The sequence below is a fragment of the Apteryx mantelli genome, chromosome 10 (assembly GCF_036417845.1).
Source record: "Apteryx mantelli isolate bAptMan1 chromosome 10, bAptMan1.hap1, whole genome shotgun sequence".
NCBI classification, from domain to species: Eukaryota; Metazoa; Chordata; class Aves; order Apterygiformes; family Apterygidae; genus Apteryx; species Apteryx mantelli.
This window is the reverse complement of record NC_089987.1, coordinates 19,114,451-19,136,794: the sequence shown is the minus strand read 5'-3', so window position 1 is coordinate 19,136,794 and position 22,344 is coordinate 19,114,451. Positions and strand designations below refer to the sequence as shown.

The following is a 22,344-nucleotide window of genomic DNA, read 5'->3' as shown; positions in this document are numbered from 1 at the left end:
TCCTGTGTAATTTGTGAGCAAAAATCTGGTTTTGTTACATTCAGAAACACAATTTCTTCAATGTACAAAACTGTATAGTTTATTAAATAAACACAAACTAGGATATAATGGCATACATTTGTTTTCATTACAAGTAGTAATGCAATATTTCTCTAAGGCTTACTGCATTAGCATTTTGCTCCATGTTCCAAATGCCTTTGAACTTTCTGAAAAGCTACATCTGTTAGCTCCCTTGTACACAGCCGAAACTTACCAAGTGAATTAAGTTTTAATATAAATTGCTCTGTGCACTATTAAGATTGATGTTGGACACACTGTACTGTAAGTTGCAAACTGCAATTACAATTCGCTGCAATTATCTCTGGTTGTTAATAGCACAAGATAGCGTGTCACTTTCCACCAAGTGTATAATTTATCTTTTTTTTTTTTCCATGAACTCTTGTGGTATTCCAAATGTATAATCTTGTTGTATTTATTTCCCAGTGGTCCAACAAAATGCACAGCAAGTGCTGACTAGAACAAACTAAAAGGCAGTGCTATTGACAAGCCGTCACTTGAGCAGTAATGAACACTCTGCCTCTACTTTCACCTCGCCAAACTAACAGCTTTAATTTATGATAAAGCAAACGAGAGACAAGCTCCAGTTTTATTATACCCTCAGTGCTGTTTCAAATAAAGTAATTAGAAGGTCAAGAGGCAGGTCTAGAAAGCCAAATAAAAATGCAAGCCCTCTGCACTGACATTTTTAAAAAATCTTGACTGTTCAAAGAGCATTTTATCCATCCTTCTTCTGCAGAGCAGGGCAAGTCGGTTCTTTACCAGCGTAACCAATCTGAAACAGTGGTGGTTCAATTCTTTCCTGAGTAATTCAGCCCATATGTTAAGAGGGTACCTAGCTGACAATGTCCCCTTCCCCACGCCTTTGTAAAAGAAAGGTACAGGTGAGTTTAAAAGAAAATGTGTTTTTCCTAACAGAAACTTTCACATGAAAGGAAGAAAGGAAGAAAGGAAGAAAGGAAGAAAGGAAGAAAGGAAGAAAGGAAGAAAGGAAGAAAGGAAGAAAGGAAGAAAGGAAGAAAGGAAGAAAGGAAGAAAGGAAGAAAGGAAGAAAGGAAGAAAGGAAGAAAGGAAGAAAGGAAGAAAGGAAGAAAGGAAGAAAGGGGCTTTTTTCTTTTTTTAGAATTACAAGAAATTCCATGGGATACTAGGACATAACAAGAGTGATATCTGAATGACAGAAGAACAAATAGGAAAAATTCTATCTTAGAAAAGCGTGCTTAAATCCTCTAAAATCTTATTTACAACTTGAAGAATAAACTGTTCCTAGAACTGTTGAAGAACGAGTTCTTCTTGAACGTTTGGACCAACTGGAATAAAAGCACATAACAATATTTGGTCTTTGCAGTATTATTATAGAAATATTTACAACTAGGGATATATAATTATGCTAATATAGTATGTCTCCGTTTTCATTATATGATAGCATCTTGAATTTAAATTTCTTTCATTCAGAAGTACCTTACAGCAACATAGAAGCTAATCAAAATGATTTCTCAGCTAGATACAATGAAACTTATACAATTAGGTGTATTTATTAGGCAACCATATGTCTTAAGCTACATCAAAGCACATTCCAATGTATTACTACAGTTTTGTTATACTTCGATTGGAAAATTACTTCCCATTAAGAAACTGTTTCTGTTGAGCCTTTGATGAGTTGTCTTAGACTAGCTTCACAACTTAAGATAAATCACTGAATTCCAGCCAGGTCTGAATAAAAGGCAGCAGCTGTTTAACACAAGACCAACAGTTTAGCAACAATAAATCTGAGTCCAAATGAAATAGTCCGAGGAACTGAGACAGAATAGGCTATCTACATGGCCATTTGGACAAAGACCCTGGTCTTCACTAGAGCACTTGCAGAATATACACTTGGAATTTCCACAGTAGCCAGAACTTTGGCTCATCCAAAATATTGTTGTTCCAGCAATGTCCTAGGATTCATGCAAATACCTCTCTATGAATAATACTGCGTCAGGAACAGAAAGAAGAGTGCCACCTGCAGACTTAGTCCGCATACTAACCCAGAACCATATTTTTCTGTGATGCATTCTTGTAAAATTACCAATTGAAAATTAAGCCTAAGGTCTTATAAGTGTACGTATAAGAAACAGATTGTGCAAACACACATACTTGTGCATCAAGGAAGTTTTTCATCTTGAGTATATACTACTGTGTTTAGGTAGGCACGTTTTGCATATTTAATGGTCTTTTAATGAAGGTTCTGCTGTATCATTTTTATCAAAACAATTTTTGCACTATCATGGCACGTTCACATAGCCAGTGCAATTACACATAATGACATAAGTGGTGTAAATGTGTAATTATATAATTAGAACATGCTGTTAGGTTGTAAAGGCCCTTGTGGAACTGAAGAAAACCCAGAAGATACTGTACACATACCTGAGAATTAACATAACTCAGCTGCCTCTGCTTTAGTTTTTACAGACTGTTCAAAAGGATTCACCTATGAGGTTTTCTTAAACAGCTGTTCAAACTATAATCCTTTATACAAAGCATTATAACTAGCTTCCGCCTTTCCTCTTCCATAGCTGTTAATGGTGATTTACAACTTTTTAATGTTAACGGGGACCGGGAAGTAGGAACTACTACAATGAAAGCAGAGCTGGACATTCTGGTGAATAACAACTTCTTTTTACCGGCACATCTTAATTACTAGTCCTTCGTAGCTGATGCAGCTATCTAAATTCGACTATTTGGTCTAAATGACCAAACATATGTAATCTGCTCTTTCACAGTATGATTTAATTATATAAAAACAAGTAACATCACACAAATACATCTATGATAGTAATGAGAAACACTTTGAACTGCACAGTTTTACCCTGGTTCATATGAGAAGTCTGAAGCTATTTTTACGCAGACTTAAGCCTTTCCATGAGTCCTTCACAACCACCTCACTGCTACTCCCTGGTAACAGGCTCCAGGCAGTAGCCTATTAGTTCAAATTGGGGTTTCCAATATGAGGTTAAATGTCTTTTTTTTTAAGCTACGTACTCTCCTCCCCTAACATTTTCCACCACACACAGTGAACCTGCTTCTTTCCTACTTCGCTGGTCACCAGCACCTGCACAGAACGCCTTTGTTTGCCATCTTTTCCCCCAAGAAAGTCCAGCTCTTACACTTCCATCTTTGGTGTAACCTCAGGGTCAGTAAATTCTTCACCAAAATGCAGCTGAAATTGGTGGCTGCCCCTTTGCTCCCCCCTAATCTGCTTCCATCTTATGTTTACTGCCTCCCTCTTTCAAATGTGTCATACGCTATATGGTAGATGGGTTGGCACAAGTGGTTTGTAAACCTTGTACGAATGATTAAAAATACATACAGGATAAATACATGACAAAGTTCAGAATGCATTACCGAGGCGTACTGCCATCACATGCCTCTACTACTCAGTGTATTTTTAGATTGGCATTGTTGACATCTATGTGTGGTAGGTGAAAAATAAATTGTGAACTATGACAGGCAGCGGATAATTTCGTGTATATGTGTGTGTGAATATCCAAAACTGAACTTTTGAACAAAATATATTAGGCATTCTTCTTTATAGCATTAACTGCTAAAATGCCATCCAAATATGCAAGTCTCAAACCAGATAATATTCAGTGTTAATAAGCATTTCTTTAGCAAACCTCCAATGGGTTCTCAGAAGACATGCCATGACCATTTGGCAAATGGAACTCACAAGGAGCATTATGAGATTTTTTTTTTGTCATCATCCCTTGGTTCAGATATAACCATTGCAAAGCAGTTATCTTCAAACTATTATTCAAAGACTGTAAGCATTATAGGAAGTACTAAGGATATAAGGAAATCTGTGAATCAGTGAAAGATGTTGGCATGCAAGAGTGAAGATATACCAGCTGGACTACTGCTTCAGCTGGTTACCAGAGGGCCAGGAAGAAATTAGTCTCAGCCTTCAGTTGAAAGAACACCTGGACATTAACCTGGGGCACTAATTCCCTTATGAACAAGGTGATCTTTGTTTCCTCACCAATATATCTAGAAATTAAATGACTATTAAAAAAACCCCTGACTCCCAAGTCTCCTTAAATCACTGAAGTGCAATAAAGAAAAAAAAAAGTACTTATGAAAACACAACAATAGGTTTTGCTCTAAGTTTGACATAAAAGTGAAAAAAACTGCAGTAACATCTCTAGCCTTCTTGACAGAGGCATGCAGACCTAAGGCTGCGTGGATAAACTTAGAGATCCTAAAGTCTGCATATAATTTATATCCAGTCATGACAATAGTAAGTAGTCAATACTTTCCTCAAACATGGAGCTCACTGTTTTGATAGACAGAACTTCTACACTGAAGAGGATGATGCCTCAAAATAGAAACTATGCCATATTTGGCTAGCGGCCTGCACTTCCTCTTACTGGGAAATATTGCCCTAGGATGCAGAGTGAGGACACAGTCTGTGTTTGCATATTTAGATCATTCAAAAGATAAGTATTGCACAATTTCCATAGACATTTACAAAATCTCACATATGGCTAAGCAGAAACTATTAGTGGTGTGTGAATCATATTATATTTGGCAGCACTAATATTTAGACTGCCAAATACCTTCCAATTCCAAATACAGGACTGAACCTCTGTTTTCTACTCTGCCCTTCAGAAATCTTCAAAAAGGAAATGCTAAAAATTTAAATGAAATGGTGACTTTTTCCTGTAAACAAAGGCTTTTTAAAAAACTCAATATATTTTCAGAAGACAATCTTCTTAAAAAAAAATTTGACTGTTTACAAACCAAAATGAAATAAAAAATCTCAGCCCCACTGAGAAATATTTGTCACTCAAGCTGAAAACAAAGCTGATAAAAAAAAACTAATTATTAAATTACATTATTAAAACTGACTATTTTTATTAATCTGTCACTACATTTTAGAAAAAAATTCAAATTCCATTAAAAATCTGTCATGAATCTGCCTGCCGTTTCATTTTTTCTCTAGAATTTTTGGCAGGCTTGGGGGTGGTTTCACGGTATTCCCATCCTTCTCTAGGCAGCCACTAAAATTTTGCCATAGCATTTGATGATGGACATTCTGTCTGCTCAGTTCATACCAACTTATTGTAGTAAAAATTTGCATTGCCCTTAACATGTGCCCTGTTACCAGAGAGGTAGGAAACTTGGATGATGGGCATGCAGAAGGACTGGCAGAGGGGAGGAAGGCAGAAGCAGACTGAAACCCCCAGCAAGCTGAAGAAGCTAGAAAAGAACTCGCTCACAAACATGAATTGCCAGTTAGGAAACAGCTAAATGTTTCTTATTCATAATGTCAGATAAGGCTGCTTCTCATGGGCTACTGAACTTCCCAAATGAAGTGTGGTTACTATAGTTGCAGCAGTTTTAGAATAGTACTTCTCCATTAGAAGATTCAAAATCCAGGACCAGTTTTACACATCACTCATATTTTCAAATGACTCATGCTTTTTATTGCTGATTTCTGCAATAAAATGCGCAACATACATTTTGCCTTCCTACGCTAGGACATTGTTCTCTCCCAGTTAGTGTCAGTACTGAAGCTGATCTTTGGCTATCACAATTCGAAAGCATATAATGCCATACACAGCTATTACTAGCAAGTGATTGGGGTTTCACAGCTATATTTGGATGATTACGAATTTATTAGCACACCATATAAGTAGATGGCGATTATGGAACTATATATTATCTCAAGTTTCCAACGGTAGCCACTGTTCTCAGTATGCACTTATCAAAGCTCCGGACTTGAGGTGATTTTCTTTTACGCTTTGAATTAGTTTTAAACATCCTCCTTTGGATGTCATAGAACAGAACTTCTCCCTCACAACAGATTTTCTTACTCAAGTAATGCAATACTAATTCTACTCCAGCCAGATAGTAGAGTTTTCCATTTTTGGGTCAGCTTTCATTTGCATGTTATACACACTCTAAAGATGTATATTTTATCTCTCAATCAGTTCATATCGGCACTTGAAAGACACTTCCTAGAAATTCTTTGCTACAGCTTCTGATTCACGAAATATTTTATGGAAGACATAATTTAGGTTGTCCATCCTTTGATTTCCCACAGAAATTAATAAATAATCAACAAAAATATGATTAAAGCCATTGCTTGAACTCTCAGCCAAAATGCATACAGCTAGTTGGAAATCTGTCTGAACCAAATCTGTTTATCTTAGAAACAGAATTCTAACTTAGGGTTTAAAAAGCCTGATGAAGTGTTCAGCAAAGTTTTGACATGAGTTTCATATTCAAAACATGTTGTGAAATAAGAAGGAAAAGGATATGAATCTTGAAATTACAGAAGGATGAAATAGAGCTTAATAAGTCAGAAAGGGAAATTAGTTATCTATAATTGCAATTCTCTACAAAAAAGTCCCTTTGAAATCATACTCAACCAGTATTTGATGGTCCTTGTGAACGTTGCTTTAAGCCTTTGTTTAGGCAACTGTAAGAGCAGGCCTAACAATAGATAATAGACTAAAAAAAATTCTAACTTATGTCTGACTACCAGAATCAAGAGGTTAGGAAAAACTAAAATTAAAACTTAAAACTTAATATTTCCTGCAGTTCAGTCCTCTGTGAAACTATCTGTTTATCTAAATCTCTATTCCAAACTTCCTAAAGTTATTCAACAAATTGGAAAGTGGGTTTATAATATATTTATTTAGAGAACATAGATGGGACTTCTTCCTTGTCTAAACTTTCACTTACAAGCATAGGAAAAGCACAAAAGACCTGGTCTGGTCTTCATTTATCATACAATATCATTTATCAAGACATATATAACCTCTAGCCATTTGAAAAGAAGTATTTATTTCCATATAGGCAAACCTGAGATACTTTTATAGACCATTTATTGCTGTATTTGAACACCTAAGAGTTGAACTGTGAATCTTACATTTTGTCATAGAAGAACAGTTTTATAGCAACTAAGCAAACAGAAGTGGAACCACCAAAAGAAAGGATCCTTTGCAGGAAGCTGGAAAGCACCTTGATAGAGATATACACCCAAACCAAAGAGCCTTCCTGTGACTTGCTTGCCATAATTATTAAAAAGAGTTTGGACAAACTTGCCTCAGTTACAATAAAAAGGTGAAAGTTAGGAGGTGAAAACTGAATTTAAACTGCAATAGATAGAACACCTTTGGATTTGAACACAAAATCCCTCGTTCCCATGAAGCTCAGTACAGAATGCCGTGACGGCTACAGAACAGAGCTTGTAGAGTTTGGCCATTTTATTTGCCAGACTAATAGCAGGATAAAACAAAATGTTTTAAATCACTAACTGTAAGAATCATTTAATTCCATGAAAAGTAAATTATGAACCTAATAATCAATTTTAATTGCTTTCCACATTAGTATCTTTCAGTTGTTTTCTTACCAAAATATTGATTTTAATCGACTAATAACTATTAAAACATGCTGATTTACAACTAAGTACGATAAATATAGTACTTAATTTTTTTTTTTTTAGTCAGTCAGAATACTCTATATTATGCACATCTATTAGGCAATTCTATAGCTCGCTACAGAAGTGTTCCTTCCTTGTTATACAGTTATATCAGGAAATAATGAATTTATTATATACTAAAAAAAAAAGACAATAATTGTGATTTATGTTAAACTATATTTGGAAGAGAATTGAAAATGCACAAGATCATCCTTTTTTGAGCAGTTGTTCGTTAATTAAAATAAAATCAAATTTACTACACTGGATATATGAGAAAAAAATTAAATTTAATTCATTATTTCTGTTCAATGTTCCACAAGCTTTTAAAATTTGTAGCTCAAATTCTCTTGTATATCATTTTATTTAAAGGTTAGAAGAGGAAAATAAGCTTTGCTGCTTTTTCAACTCTCAACTGGTTTCTCAGCTTTGAATGAATTAGTCATTGAACTGAACTGTAATGGAGAAAAAACTCCCTCTGCATACTGTTACTGCTGCCAAAAGGCAGCTTAGCAGTTCAACAGACTGGCTCCAGGTGTTTAACTCCTTCAGTCACTTGACATTCTTTAGAACTTCAGCGGTAAACAAGCATGCTGCTTGATTACTGTTTTAATTCAAATGAGTTTCATAGATCATAGGAAGTCTGTATCTTAACACAGACTGTCAACTTTATTATATTTATTTTAAAACAGCATTGAATTTAAAGGTATAAATCTGATTCAAACTTTAAAAATTCAGTTTATTCATTTCTTTAAAATTGATTTGTTTACCTACTCTGACTGCCCTCTGTAGAACTTACAAAACCTTGCCGTTATATTTCTGTAAAACAACGTGGAACTTTACTCCCTTACGGAAGTTCTCTTCCGACAGTATTGCACAGGGCAGGGGGAATGCAGACAACGCCGTGGTCTCCTGTAGCGCGCTCTCGTTCGGGGACTCAGAATAATGACAGCCCTGCTCAGCGCTTTTAGCAGGTAGTTCTCATGGCATATTTTATAGCTGGGGCAAGGAAGTCTCCTTAGCTTTAAAATTTCAGGGAAGATCAGAAGCAAACTTCACTACTTAAAAGCATCCGCAGTAATTATGCAAACATGAGCCCAAGCAGATCAACAGAATGCCTCCTTCCTCAAAGGCATGTAGATGCAGCTTGTCCATAAGCCCATACAAACCATATGCAGTTACTTACTGCTCCAGTAAGAAGATTTTCTAGGTTCATGGTAATAATGAGTGTTAGCAGTTTAGAAATCTTGATGATAAAAAGCAGATGCCCAGAAAAAGCTTAATTCAATTTAGGAGAGAGATGTCTCTCTAATACATGACCTAACATAGGGACTTGGTCTGTTTTAATGCTAGCTGACAAGGACTGACTTGCAGTCATTCTTTTATAGTAGCAAAGCAGGAGGAGCTCCAATTCAGAAAAAGTCCCCTGTGATACAACTGTTTACCCAAGACGTCAGCTGGCAATAGCTGAGTGATAACGTTTGCACGTAATCAGTAGGAACTCATCTTTCGACCCTTGTTTATTTTGATAGAATATCAAAGTACCAAAAGTTCTCAAACAAGAATAATACTGTGTTCCCAAGAATTGGATTTTACCAACATTATTGTGTTCTTAGCACCCTTTTCATCTGACTTGAACCAACTATCTTCTATTCTCGCAAAAAAGAGTTTTCAAAACCAGTGCAGACACACACTGTCCAAGGAAAACACAAAGATTAAATTAATCCTTGTGCAGAAAAGCTCTGAAAACAGTAGTCAAGTGTGCCATACTGTGAATATAAATAAAATATACCTAGCTCAATTTCTTGACAAAAAGGACATAGGCATTTCTATTTCTTATATAATTAAAATGCTGTTTTTTGCCCTCTTTTGTGCAGATATGTTACCTTTTTTTCCCCATGCTCTATATATGATCCACATAATTTCATGGAATTTCCAAGAGCTTTTGGAAGGGAAATATCACAATTTAGGTAGGCAATACATTACAATGTGTAAATACACCTCTAGACTAAACAGTTTATGCCTTTGAAAAAAAATGTATTTTAAAGTTTCTCATTCATTATGTAATTTACAGGATGAATCAAGAGCACTGAAACAAAGTCACTATGTTATCTGCTCTAGCAAAAAAAAAGATTATCATTAGTGAAAGATGATTTGTCGTTGTCCTTAAGTGAACAACAGAGGCAAGTTTAGATACTTCTACCTTCTGCTGAAAGGACATTCATAACAGAGCGTCTCAACCCAGCCGCAATGCACTAATACTTATTTCCCTAAGAGACTGTAGACTGCTGTTTGTTTAGAAAAATCTTTTGATTATTGGTATTGTTCCCAGCATCCTCTAAACATAATACGCTCATGCAGTCCAAACGTATCATTTAGCTTGTGAGTAAATGTGATTTTAAATATACCTTATGCATGGAAGCTGGAGACTTCTATTCTGCTGTCTGCACAAGAGGCTCTTTTCAGTTCGCTAACTAACGCCTTCTCACATTTCATTAAGAAACCCATCCAAAGGCACTGAGGGAATCCCTGAAAGGAGTACAAAATTTCAGCCAGAGCCCCCAAACCAGAGCATGAGCCACAAAAACCCTCAGCCTTCTTCAATACATCAAACAGCTTCTAGTCCATAATTTAAAATAAACTTAAAAAGAAGCAATTAAAAATTACAGAAAGCACAAATGTCTGTCTGTACCATCTCAGTGTCCACTCCGTGGGACACTCCAACCCAAAACAGTGTAAACTAAACTTTAAAGATGTATTTCCCTCTCGCTGGAAGTCCTTTGTATACATTTCAGTTCACTGACGGTACGTATTTAAGAGCAAGATAGCAGCAACACTAGGTGTTTCGGTACAATCCGCACAGAACAGAATGCCACAAACATTGACACCCACAAGCACCACGTACAAGGTAACCTCTGTGAACTAGGAACAAGCAAAAAGAGTTCTTAGCAGAGAATATAAAGAGTTGAAAGTAGTTAATTAAAAATTATTTCTGTGCTACTTATACTTAACAAGTAAGTGGATAGGAAAACATGTATTTTCAGTTTTCTGTATGAAATTATAGGTCACTTGCAAACTATTTTAATAAAAGAACTTTGATAATTCAGCTTTACACAGAATACTCTGTACTTGCAAATGTTTAAAACACTATGCATTGCCACCACATGCAACAGTTGTGTTTAGAAGATTAAGAGTAGCAATACAGTAGGCTGAAGATAAAGCTGCTGCAGATGTGCAAATAAGCAGAGTCTTAATTGAACAGCTACTGGACATAAAAGGGAGCTGAAAGCATGTGTTGTTGTGCATGAATGATGAATGCCAATGCTGAGCTCTGTAGCCCTAAGTCAGACTAAGCTTTGCTTACCTATTATCTGTTTATAAGGGACACAAAAAATGTCTATTCAGTACAGAGATGCCTACTAATATTTTGAAGCAAGGTAATTAAAAATTAACTAAAACCAATCTTCATAAAATATACTTACCGATTCCAAATAGTATCATTATTTCTTCCTATATTCCTTCAATTTGTTTTGTTAAGTTAAAAAAAACATTCTGGGACACTATAATGATTACTTAAATGTCAAGAACAGAGTATATACAAGGAGTATATATGCCAAGAAATATGCCAAGAACACATGGTAGTGGTATCAGCACTGGTTGTCAGTTTGTAAACAAGCATCTTATGAATTGGGCCATAACCCGTTATCATCGGCTGTTGGCTAGCGATACCTGAAATGAAAACAATGAAACCAGGCATCTGGAATTCGGATTCTAAACCAGAATACTACCAACATCCGTTTCTGCACGGCCAGTCCTCAGACTGCATCTAATTTTCCATATGATTATTAGATCATATGGAATGTGAGACACACTCTCTTAAGACCATATAACAATATTTGTAGCTCTGCAACTGAAACAGGCAAAATCTCTATGAAGTTCCTGGGTCTGCTGAAGTTAATAGCAAAGTTCTCATTGATATCAGTGAGGCTATGGCTTGCACCCTGAATTTCTTCACATTAGCAAACTTAAATAATACAAAATATGAATATAAATGGCATGCTCCAGTAAAGACTAAAATGCAGCACTACTGTCTGAATCATATTTCCTGTCTTGAAGATAAAAGGCAAGCAGTAGAAGCTAGGGACAGTGAAGAAACAACACCGGGGAAGTGTAGCAACACGAAGCCTTAGGTCTCAAGCCAAGGTCCTAAATGGATTTGTGCATCTTAAATCTCATTATTATTTGCTCTTAAGTCAATACTTACTATAAGATGCCAAAGTTTCCATTTTATTTAATACAATCCACCAAGTTTCCACTGCATAGTATCCTTCAAGAAAGTCTAAAGTGTTTTAAAATCCTAAATGCTACGAAAGAGTAATTATTGTATTTATAAAAACAACTTAATAAATGTATTAGCAAAGAGGAAAAAACAAAACTAGAAAAGATTTTCTGGGACGACAGTAATCATACACTCCCTTGAACCACAGCCACTCCCTTCTCTGAAATATGAACCATTTCTCTCAGAACTCCTTTAACCCTGTATGAATATAGATACAGTTTGACTTGTTCTGCAAGTTGCTTTTAATTGCTTTAACTCGAAAAAAAAGTGTGACAATTAAAATATCAAGCAAATCTCCCAACCATGTTGACAGTTTCACTAAGAGAAGTATCAGGGAAGTACACTTTCACAGCACAGAGTAAACTATGAACAAACCCTTGGAAATTGGCCATGTCGATACTAGCAGTAAAAGCTGAGTGAAAATATTAAGTTAATACAGGACAAAGTGCCACAGCAAATTGACAGTTATCACTTACGCCAGAATAAGTAACTTCTAACATTATGTCAGTGTGTGATACAGGCAGGATTGTTTTTGTCTAAGTTAACTGCAATCTATTTAGATTTGCCAGAAACAGAACTGAGCTAGCTCTTCATTGCCGTTCAAATTCCCTACGTCTTGCGGGACCGCATGAGAATCCATCTCTTCCTACAGAACTATTCCAGAGAGTCGGAAGACACTTCTGTTGGAGGTTACAGAGTATCATCTAGTCACTCTGACTTTCATTCGCCTTTTCTGGAGGTGGATTTTGCGTAGCTGGATTGCTGGGTTTCTGAACATAGTCTTTTTTCCCTCAGGCTATTTCGCTCTTCAGCCCAGTCGGCGTCTCAGTGGCACATTTCCGAGCTGCACCAGATGAGGTCAGAACACAAATCCCATCATTTGTAAAAAGAAGCTATGCACTAGATTACTGCACACAACTTTGAAACTTTATACTTGAAGTCTTTAACATTTCTTCACTACCTTGCTGAAGCAGACTAAGCTAAGAAAATCCATCTCCTAGCCTCCCACTCTCTAGACTATGAATCACTGGATAATTCCACATAATGGTTTCTGAACGGCACAGGTAGTGACTCTGATATGCTTCTGATTTTAAATGAAGGCTGAATTCTTATGCCTATAACGACAGTACAAGTTTCCAAAGAGAGATTTATTTCAGATCTTATCTTGAAGAACGACCAGTGCCTAACAATACGCCAGAAGCTTGACTCACTCGAGGGTCGATGCCAACAGCAGCTAGCGCTGAATGTAGAGCCGAGGCCCTGGGGACTGAAAGTCAAGCTGCTGGAATTCAAGGTGACTCTAACTTCCCACTTTGTACTGTGAGCCAGCACATTCCCAAAATAGGGCACAGCACTGGCTAGGGAAGGATTCGGTTACAGCAGACAGAGGATATTGCTAACACAGTGTATGTCTGCTAGTATTTGTCTCTACTCAATAATACTTAGGACCAGGCATTTAAAGAAGGCTAAGACCACCCCTTGATTTTTGGGCCAGAAGCTTTAACCTGAGAATTCATTGCTACCACAAAACTTGTGGTGTAAGCTAGACGGCTGTCAAAACAACATTTGCAAATGTACTTGCAAATCAGATAAATTGTTTCATTTGCAAATACATTTTATTACAAGTGCAGAAACAACAGGCTATTTATTTTTATTGTATATTTCAACACAGCAGTGGAAACAATATTTCGCATAGAAGAAGCTTCACCTAAAACTTGCCCTTTCTAGTGGCAGATAAATGGGCCAACAGGACTGCTGGCAGGCTGTCCCCTGGCACTCCTGGCACTCCTGGAGCCAATAAGTAAGTTCAGACACCTACAAGGATAACTTGACACACTGCAATTGAGTTGGCTGAAAGTTTTCTCTGATTTTTATATCTGTCTCTTTTGCATATCTCAAGTTTTTAAACATATCAGTTAAACAGAAAACTGCTTCTTGCAGATCAAAGAAACTACACAAAATGTTTGAACTCCATTTCCATTCCACGCAAGGGGCAGCTACCATAAAGGACTTTTCAGACTTTTTTGGTTTGGTTTTTCTTTCTGAGCACAGGCACTCCAAGCACTCCAGTTCCCTCTGTACCACCTCACGTACGAAGAGCAGCACTATAGTGACCGTGCTGCTGTACCATGTATGCTTTTCTCTGGCTCTGTGAGCCTACACTGCAAGTATCATTAGGTAACTCACCGTTGGCAGAGTACGGCCCGTATTCAATTTCCATGGGCAAAATGAGGCCAGTGACATTACCTTTCCAAAGCACAAAGAGCTTCTTTTACACTAAAACACGCAGGCACACAAATTGTTAAGAACAAGCTCAGCTAGTGTGAATTTGATTGTTCTTCCAAATGTTGATATAGGACACGAATTTTAGCTCAGTCTTACCGGTTAGGACGTAGGCTTCCTAACTCACCTGGCCTGGAGAAGAGCAAGCTGCAAGCCATGTCACTCCCCAGCCACATATTCTGTCTCCCTAGATCCTGCGTACGCTAAATGCCAGTGGTCACACTGTCTGGAATACTGCTGTGGCCCTTCTCTTCATGTGCCAATGGCTTGTAAAGCTGCAATCAGCCCTACTGCGGAAAAATAGATTTGAAATACAGTATAAACTACCTTTATTCAAACATTTTCTCATGCTTACTAGCACATACTAATTGATTTCTTATTTGAGATACAAATATACTAGTACAAAATCTAGAAATACGCTTCTAAATTTGTGCAACCAAGACTGTGCTGCCTCAGTTTTTGTAAGTCCCCAAAGACACATATTGAGACGTAAATGGCACGCGTGCAATAACCCTGCTAGCTAACTGATTTGTCAGCAGAAACCCAGAAGGTGGTTTCAGGCCTTTTGGAAAACTAGGGCCTCCAAAGGAGTAGGTATCAGACATATTACTGACAGTGTTTACCCTCTCAAGGAAATGAGAAAAGATACTCGTCATTTTAGCTTTTCCTTTTGCTTCCTTTTCCCTTGCCCTTATTTGTATTGACCCCAAATTTACACTTTCCGCTTGCAAGTAGCATATTAAGTACTATTAAAATCCAAATGGGAGAGAGTTCTCCTTGAAGCCTAATGTTTCAAACATAAGAACTATAACCTCTCCAAGTTTAACAGAGCAGATTCTATTTCCAGCTATATTAAACACAGAGCTTCAACACTTCAAGAAGCTTAATCTGATAATCACAAAGAAACTATTATTGTACTGTTAGAGAAACATCTGTCAACTGTGTTCGTAGTTTTAAAGAAACTATGAGTTAACGAGATGCTATGCTTTGTGTTCAGACAATGCCCAGTAGATTATGTCTGTGTCCTACAAATCCTGCCATTCTAAAGTACAAAGCACAGCGTTTACTTTTTATCACTCTTATAAAACATTCAACCAGATTTTCCTTCAAGAATTTTTTTGGATTGGAATAAGGGCAAAAACAAGGACACCTTCTTAGCTGATATCACAGCACTACCTAAATAAAACAGATACCAAAGTTCATGTTAACATGATACACATTTTAAACATAGAATTTGATTATTTCAGGGGGTCTTAAAAGGTTTTTAGAAGAATGAAACATACAAAAAAAATAAAAATGGAAAATAACCCACTCCTCTGCTATAAATCATTGAGCTCCTTTTCCCAAATCCATTAATAAAAACAGTGATTGTATTTCATGTTACAGTTATCTACAAAAGACCATTCTTAATTGCTCTTAAGGCATCATGTTTTATTTTAGCCAGGTTCACATTTTATTACAAAAGACTAATGGGGCATAGACTCCCAGTAGAACTTATTTTAAACCTTGGACCATTCAACTATAAAAAGGGTATAAAAATAGTTATAGAGGCAAAATAAAAATTAAAAACTATAGCTAAGCTTTCAGATTTACAGGTATAATAAAATGTGTCATAAACTTTGCTTTCATTCCAAAGCTTTGTCGTAAGAACACGCAGAATCTTTCTCCATTTCAAAAGTGTATGTTCAAATGTTAAATCTTTCTGTTTTCATTTTTAGTTTTTAGTCTTGCTTGGCTACATGTAATTTCTTAAAATTTATTACTATTTCATTAAATAGGCCTGCTGATCAGAGTTGAAGAGTGATAAGACAGAGAACCATTACAGGATAATAATAATAACTTAATGGTATTTCTTGTTAATGAGGTAATAACAAGAGGCCTTCAGGCTTTCTGCTTCAAAGTTTATTTAACCAAACTACTGTTGTTATTATCTTATTAACCAGAAGAACCTCAAGCTGTCATTAGCCCTAATAATAATTTGAAGACCTACTGGATTAATTTATCAAATTAGTGAAGGAATCAAATAATAAGTCAGAGCTAAGACTTATAAAGCCTCACAATATTAAGACAGATGACCTCATCCACAGGTGTATATAACTCTGCATTTGTGACTCTGTAAGGTAATCTGGTAATATGCTGCTTCTTGAGTCACTGCTGATTCAAGATAACAGGGGTTGCTATGCTGTTTGCAGCAACAGCTTTCATAAAGAAAAGACTGAAATCCTTATTTAACATACGTAAACATTTTCTAGATCAAAAGAAAAATACTGCAAAAGAAGATTACTGCAAAGAAATTAGCAGTAGTGTCCTTCCAAAACTCTGGCTTGTTTATGCCATTCTTCCTCCTTGTTTTTCCTTTACAGTTCCAGCTGGATAACATTCTATTTTACTTCCAACCTTAACTGTATTGATGTAACTGAACTGCAACTCAATTACAATTTTCTTGATACTGAGACTTTTGTTGAAGATGCAGTTTCTGGAGTCACATCATGATATGAAAATCTAGTCCTCTTAAAAAAACCCCAAGAAGTTAAACTTTATTGTCATTGTGGAAAGTGATTTGAATAGTAGGAACTATCATTGGACTTAGGATGGGTTGGCTTTATTTTAATTTCATAGTTTTTAATCTACTCAGTTTTTGAAGACTTTCCTTGAGATTTTGGGGTGCTTGCAACTGAAAAACTGCTGTGTCCTGCTTCTATTGTCAGAATTCATTCCAAAGGTGGCTTCGTTTTAATGGTAAAGCCACGTCTTCAAATGACTTGCATGACTTGGTTTGTTTCCAGCAGGCATATTGGTAAAGATTTAATTAAAAAAAAAAAAAAAAAAAAAAGGTCCTCCCACCTCACCACATATTTTGGTGGCTGTTAAAGAGAAGGGCTAAGGAAGGAATGGAATGTGCAGCCCTGCACTGCAGCCTGAGCTTGCAAAAAAAGAAAACAGGAACAGTCAAGCAAAGTAACTATGTTCCTATTCCCGAGTCTAAATTTCCATGCCAGGTTGTCTTTTAACGTCTGCTTCTCAAAGTTTTCCTCCTCTTAATCCTACTTGCTAAAAAATTTGTTTTGTTTTTCCATCCTACAGCTTCTGGCAGCTAGTGGTATGTAAATGTTCAGCAGCCCATCTGAACCCTGTTTTAGAACAAAACAATTTCAGTTTCTAAGTGTCTGAATTGCTTTAACTAAATCTGAGGATTTACCTATTGAAGCTTCAGCAGCTCCCTTTCAACTCTGAATGAAGGAAGAATTATGAGACTGGAGTTATTCAATGAGAGCTATCTGTCCTGGCACTTAATCAAAGGGATTAGGATTTGGAAAGAAAAGCCTACAGGTGATCCTCCAGGAAGCATACCAAGCAGTTATCAAAAACATACAAGTTCAAAGCAGCTCAATTTTCATATGTTAAAAGTATTTGGATGAAGCCTCAGGCTTGTTTCTAGGTAAAGAATTGTGTTAAAGCTGTTTGTACTTGCATACTTAGTAGACAAGGGAATGAAATAGCATGTGGTGAAGCAGTACTAGGTCCATCTAACCCTGATGTAACACAATAAATCAATCTTGTTCTGTTGGTGAAACATGATCTGATACTGAGTCCAGGTTTCAATGCTCTTTCCTGACTCTGGCAGTCATAACAGACACTCATTTACCTCTTCAGCAAAGAAACCTGTCATAACATAAATGGAAAGATGTTATATGCTATGCAAGTGCTTGCATAATTGTTATTAATCACGTAGCCAGGTTCTCTCCCTCCGTGCACATGATCTTTTGAATATAAAATATGTTCCATATCTTTGATTTATAAGACAACTTTTAAAGTATTAAAAAATACTAATAATCAGAGAGCTGTCTTGACCAATTAGAGGTGACAGTAATCAAAGTCAATGTTGAATCATAACTCAACTACAATTTACCACAAGCATTACACCACAGTGGCATAAAAGGCCAGGTGAGGGACAATGAACAGCATGCTCCATTGCATTGCCAAGAGAGGAAGGAGCACTGAGTAGCAGTGGTGGACCAGCTGTGGAACCAGGACAAAGTACTTAACTACAGCCATCACCACCACATCTCTGAGAGGGCTTTCCTTGCCAACCACAGGCATTTATATTTTTACATGCAATAAATGGAGGTATGGCTGGCCAGAAGGAGACAGAAGTAGAAAGAATACATTGTACATAGTATGCTCCTACCTAAAGTCACCATAAATCATACAGCCAGTTGCAATGTAAGTTAATACTGAATCATTCTCTGCAAAGTTTACCCACACAGTCTGCAAATACCAAGAAAGCTGCAGAAAGCTGACATATACTGTGGCAGTGCCAGTCTGGAAACTGAGACAGTTCTACTTAAAGTACAGTGTGTGTGGCATTGGAGCATGCTGAAATTGTTAAAACTCAAGAGGTATTAAATATACACACACACACCTCTGTATTTATACACCTATATTTATCTATACATATCATCACTATACCAACTTGAGAGCAAGCCCTCCTCAACCCAGTCTATAGGACAGGAGAATGGCACTGATCTCCCAAAAGTGAGAAGCCACATATCACTCAAGATAGGTGCGTTCCCCTCTTGTTTCCATATATTTCCATGCAGAAAGGAGGGGGGAAGGAAAAAAAAAAAAGCAGCACCCCAGCTTTGTTTGCCTGATAGTATTTAAAAAAAAACCTTGTGCTTCTTCTTTCCACATTGTTAATATTAACATCCTAGATACATATCACATGCATAACCACACATAACAGACAACCAATCAACTGACTAATTCCGTGTGTGGGAAGTAAAAGTTTCTGCATCCATCAGTTTCTCTGGCAAAATAAAGAAGGAAATGGAGAGTACCTTATGCAGCAAAGTTACCCAAGCCATTTCAGTTAACACAAAAGCAAAAGATAAATTCTATGAAATGATGGAACTTGGAGTAGAAGCACAATATCTGTGAAGGAGTGTTTTAAAATTGACATGTTTAAAAAATTCTGTATGCTTACAAATATATAAAGAAACCATCAATATTTACAAAACTATTAATGATAATTTTTAACCAAGGCTGGGATTGTGGATTTTTCATGGATAATTCCTAGTCTTAATTAATTAAAAAAAAAGTCTCCAAGTAGTCTCATTTGTTTATTCTCACAGTTGTAGAATCAAAGCCTTAAATGTTCACAGGAAAGAAGAAAAATGCGAACCAGTTAAACTTCCTTTAAAATTATTCTCAGAAAAGGCAGAGGTATTGAACAAAAGCAAATATTGAAACAATAAAACATTATTAAAACACACTCTTGTTCTAGGTATAACACATTGTTTACTTTGAATTTATGCTTATATAAGTAAACCTAAATGAGCAAGATGTGCCTCACCTTATTAATGCAGGTTTCAAGGCGTTATTTACCAGCAAAAAGTGCGTGCTACACTACAGAACAAACTTATTGATGCTTTAGCCTACCGACAGACAAATTGATAACGCCAAAGAAATTCCCAAGTCTAACAAGATACTAGTCACCATTAGGGAACTGCCAGGAACCCTAGCTTGTTTATATATTTCACTTATTACTTGTCTCACACCAGTATCAACAGACATTACTCATGATTCTGATACCATCGTGTTAGACACCATATAAACTAAGAGTAAGAATCAGCCCTGAAGAGCCTACAGTCAAAAAAGAACGGAGAAATTCTGCATTACAGTCACAGTAGTACATGCTTAAGTACTTTCCTAAGGTCTATATACAAGTCCAGGGAAAAGCTGGAATTGCATCCATACCTCTTCTCTCTCTGGCCAGAGCATAAAACAACTATCTTAGTCAGTGATAGCTGAGGGTACTCAGCACCTTGTAAGATCAGTCCAGCAGAAAGTTCATCTTTATTATAAAGCTATTGAAAGCCAAATACTACTGTTATTTATAACGGTGTAAACCCACATTGATTCTTTATTTCAGAGGAGAGCCTTAGAGTGGCATTTGGCTCCGAAAAGACCAAGTTACTGAAATTGATGAGTTTAGTAAGGAATTTTAACTAACTTCAATGGAGTTCCTCCGGATTTACACCAGTGTAACAGTGTACTTGTCCTTGTACAACTAAAATAAAAGGCTGTATCAGTTAGCTTCCCATGTTGTCTCTCATAAAAGTAGAAAAGGCTGTTACCATCACAACATAAACACTGGAATACATCTTGTGTACACTATTAAAAAAAAGACGTATTGCATGATTGCTACAATTTTATTCTTATGTCTTTTTGCCAAAAAGAAAATATGGCTTTAATATAAGTTTACATCTGCGTGGTATTACATGCATGTAAAACAGATGTAACCTAATTACATTTTCATTTAAATTGCTAAATAGCTACTTAAGTAAAAAGCTAAAATAACATACAAACAACAGTTACTATAATAACAAGTGTACTTAGAATTAAATGAAAGGGATCAAAGCTACAGAATACAAAATTTGAGCTGGTCTTTGAAAAAGATACAGTGACATAACAACGCTGTATTGATTTACTCAGTAATTTAATGTCTCTACAACTCAGCCAGAAGACACATCTCAGTTTAGCAGAGACACATGGAGGGAAATCTAGAGAGTTTATACAAAGACTTTGGGTCTCATAAAGATTAGATATACTCTACTAGAGATTATGTAGCAAAATCCCAAATTGGAAATTAGAATACCAATGCAATACAATCAACTTGATTATAGTTGTAGGCAGACCTGTCTGGACTGGCTGGACTCAGGAATCAGGTCCTAACAGCGCAATCAGAGCATGCTTTTTTATTTTTAGCAGAGAATTGCAATCTAAAGAAGATACACCATATTTATTTCTCTTTCCCCCTGTGCAAACACAGGTTCATTAGAGGTAAATTTGGAGGACTAATCAAAATATAGTGAGTACAGTGGAAAGACTAGAATTAACTCTCTTGAGTCTTTAAAAAAAAGGAAAATAAATCTAATTTTCATTATAATGTATTTAACAGAGAGGGCTAAAATATCAAAGCCTGGACATGATTACAAAACTGTGACTTGCACTGGTAAGGCATATTTAAATGTATGTGAATAGTCAGAAAGAACATGTACAAATGCAGGAATCTGTATTTCTGCTGACACTTAAGGAACTTAAGATAGTGGTAACATTTTGTATGAATGTCTCCATTTCATGCAAGTGGCCATAACTTTCTATTAGAGTACCACTTTAGGGGAAAAGTAATCATACATTTTTATCTGCAGTGAATCCCGTCTTTTAATTGCCTGGACACTTTTCTATGTTTGTTCAGTTTTTGCATTTTATTGAGTTTGTCTTCCACACGCTTACCTTTTCAAGCCAATTGTACAGGCTTGTGTAGGCGGATACAAGATGCTGAAATTTATATCCACTAACATGAAGCAGCCAATGTGTAGTTCTTGTGTGTACATCCACAGTCTGCAGGAGTCCGTTCTTTGTATGCTATTACATTTCTGTTTACTTGGTAAGCTGTGTGTGACTTGTGAAGGTTCATCAAGCTGATGAGAAGAGCTTTGGAGGAACATGCAAAAGCATGTCAATATTTTCTAACAAATTATTTTTAAATTAAATAAACAGCCAAGGATATTATCGACTAATTGTTCAGAATAATGTGGATGCAAACATTCAAGTTAAACTGATGCCTTCAGTGTCTGGAGGCCATTCATAAATGACTGACATGAATTAAACTTTACCCTCTTTAAAACACATTGGGACAAGAAAGGTGTACACTTCCTGCTTGGCTGAAAAAAGAAAAAACAATGACATTCACACATATGCCTCATATGCACAGTGAAGTGAACCCAAATATGATAAAGGTAGCAGCTCTTTAGCACCAAGGAAATTATTAAAATGTTCAAATTCACAATATTTTCAGTTTTCCTGAGGTCTTAATTCTCTTTAGTGGTCTCTTAGATAACCAGTTATACAATACCTGATTTTATGATTCTTCATTTTCCTAATCTGATAGGCCCTAACAATTCCTCCTATAACATTTTAGAAAGAAAAACATCGGTTTTCACATCTCAAACAGTTTGCTTTGCATATGCATATACATATATTCTCTAGAGTCATTATTGGCTTAAAAATAATTTCTACAAAACTTCCAAGTTCCACAAAGTCCAAGACTTACTTTTTCTACGAGATTGTTTTACTGACCCTGAGCACAATAACAGCATCTAAACTTCCAGTTTAACTTCAGGAGGCCACTCCC

At 36.3% G+C, this 22,344-nt stretch overlaps 1 protein-coding gene across 3 annotated transcripts in view; it reads right to left on the bottom strand.

Annotated features, from left to right (window-relative positions):
- The window catches only part of FTO (FTO alpha-ketoglutarate dependent dioxygenase), a 265,435-nt gene that overhangs the window by 80,897 nt on the left and 162,194 nt on the right, over positions 1-22,344 (bottom strand). For 2 of the 3 annotated variants that reach the window (XM_067302597.1, XM_013941059.1), the window contains exon 9: positions 20,301-21,644. The exons of the other annotated variant lie outside the window; for it this stretch is intronic. In XM_067302597.1, the coding sequence (XP_067158698.1) occupies positions 21,440-21,644 (205 nt within the window). In that variant the 3' untranslated portion in view covers positions 20,301-21,439. Of the gene's footprint in view, positions 1-20,300; positions 21,645-22,344 lie in introns of those variants that run through there. 3 annotated transcript variants of the gene reach the window in all.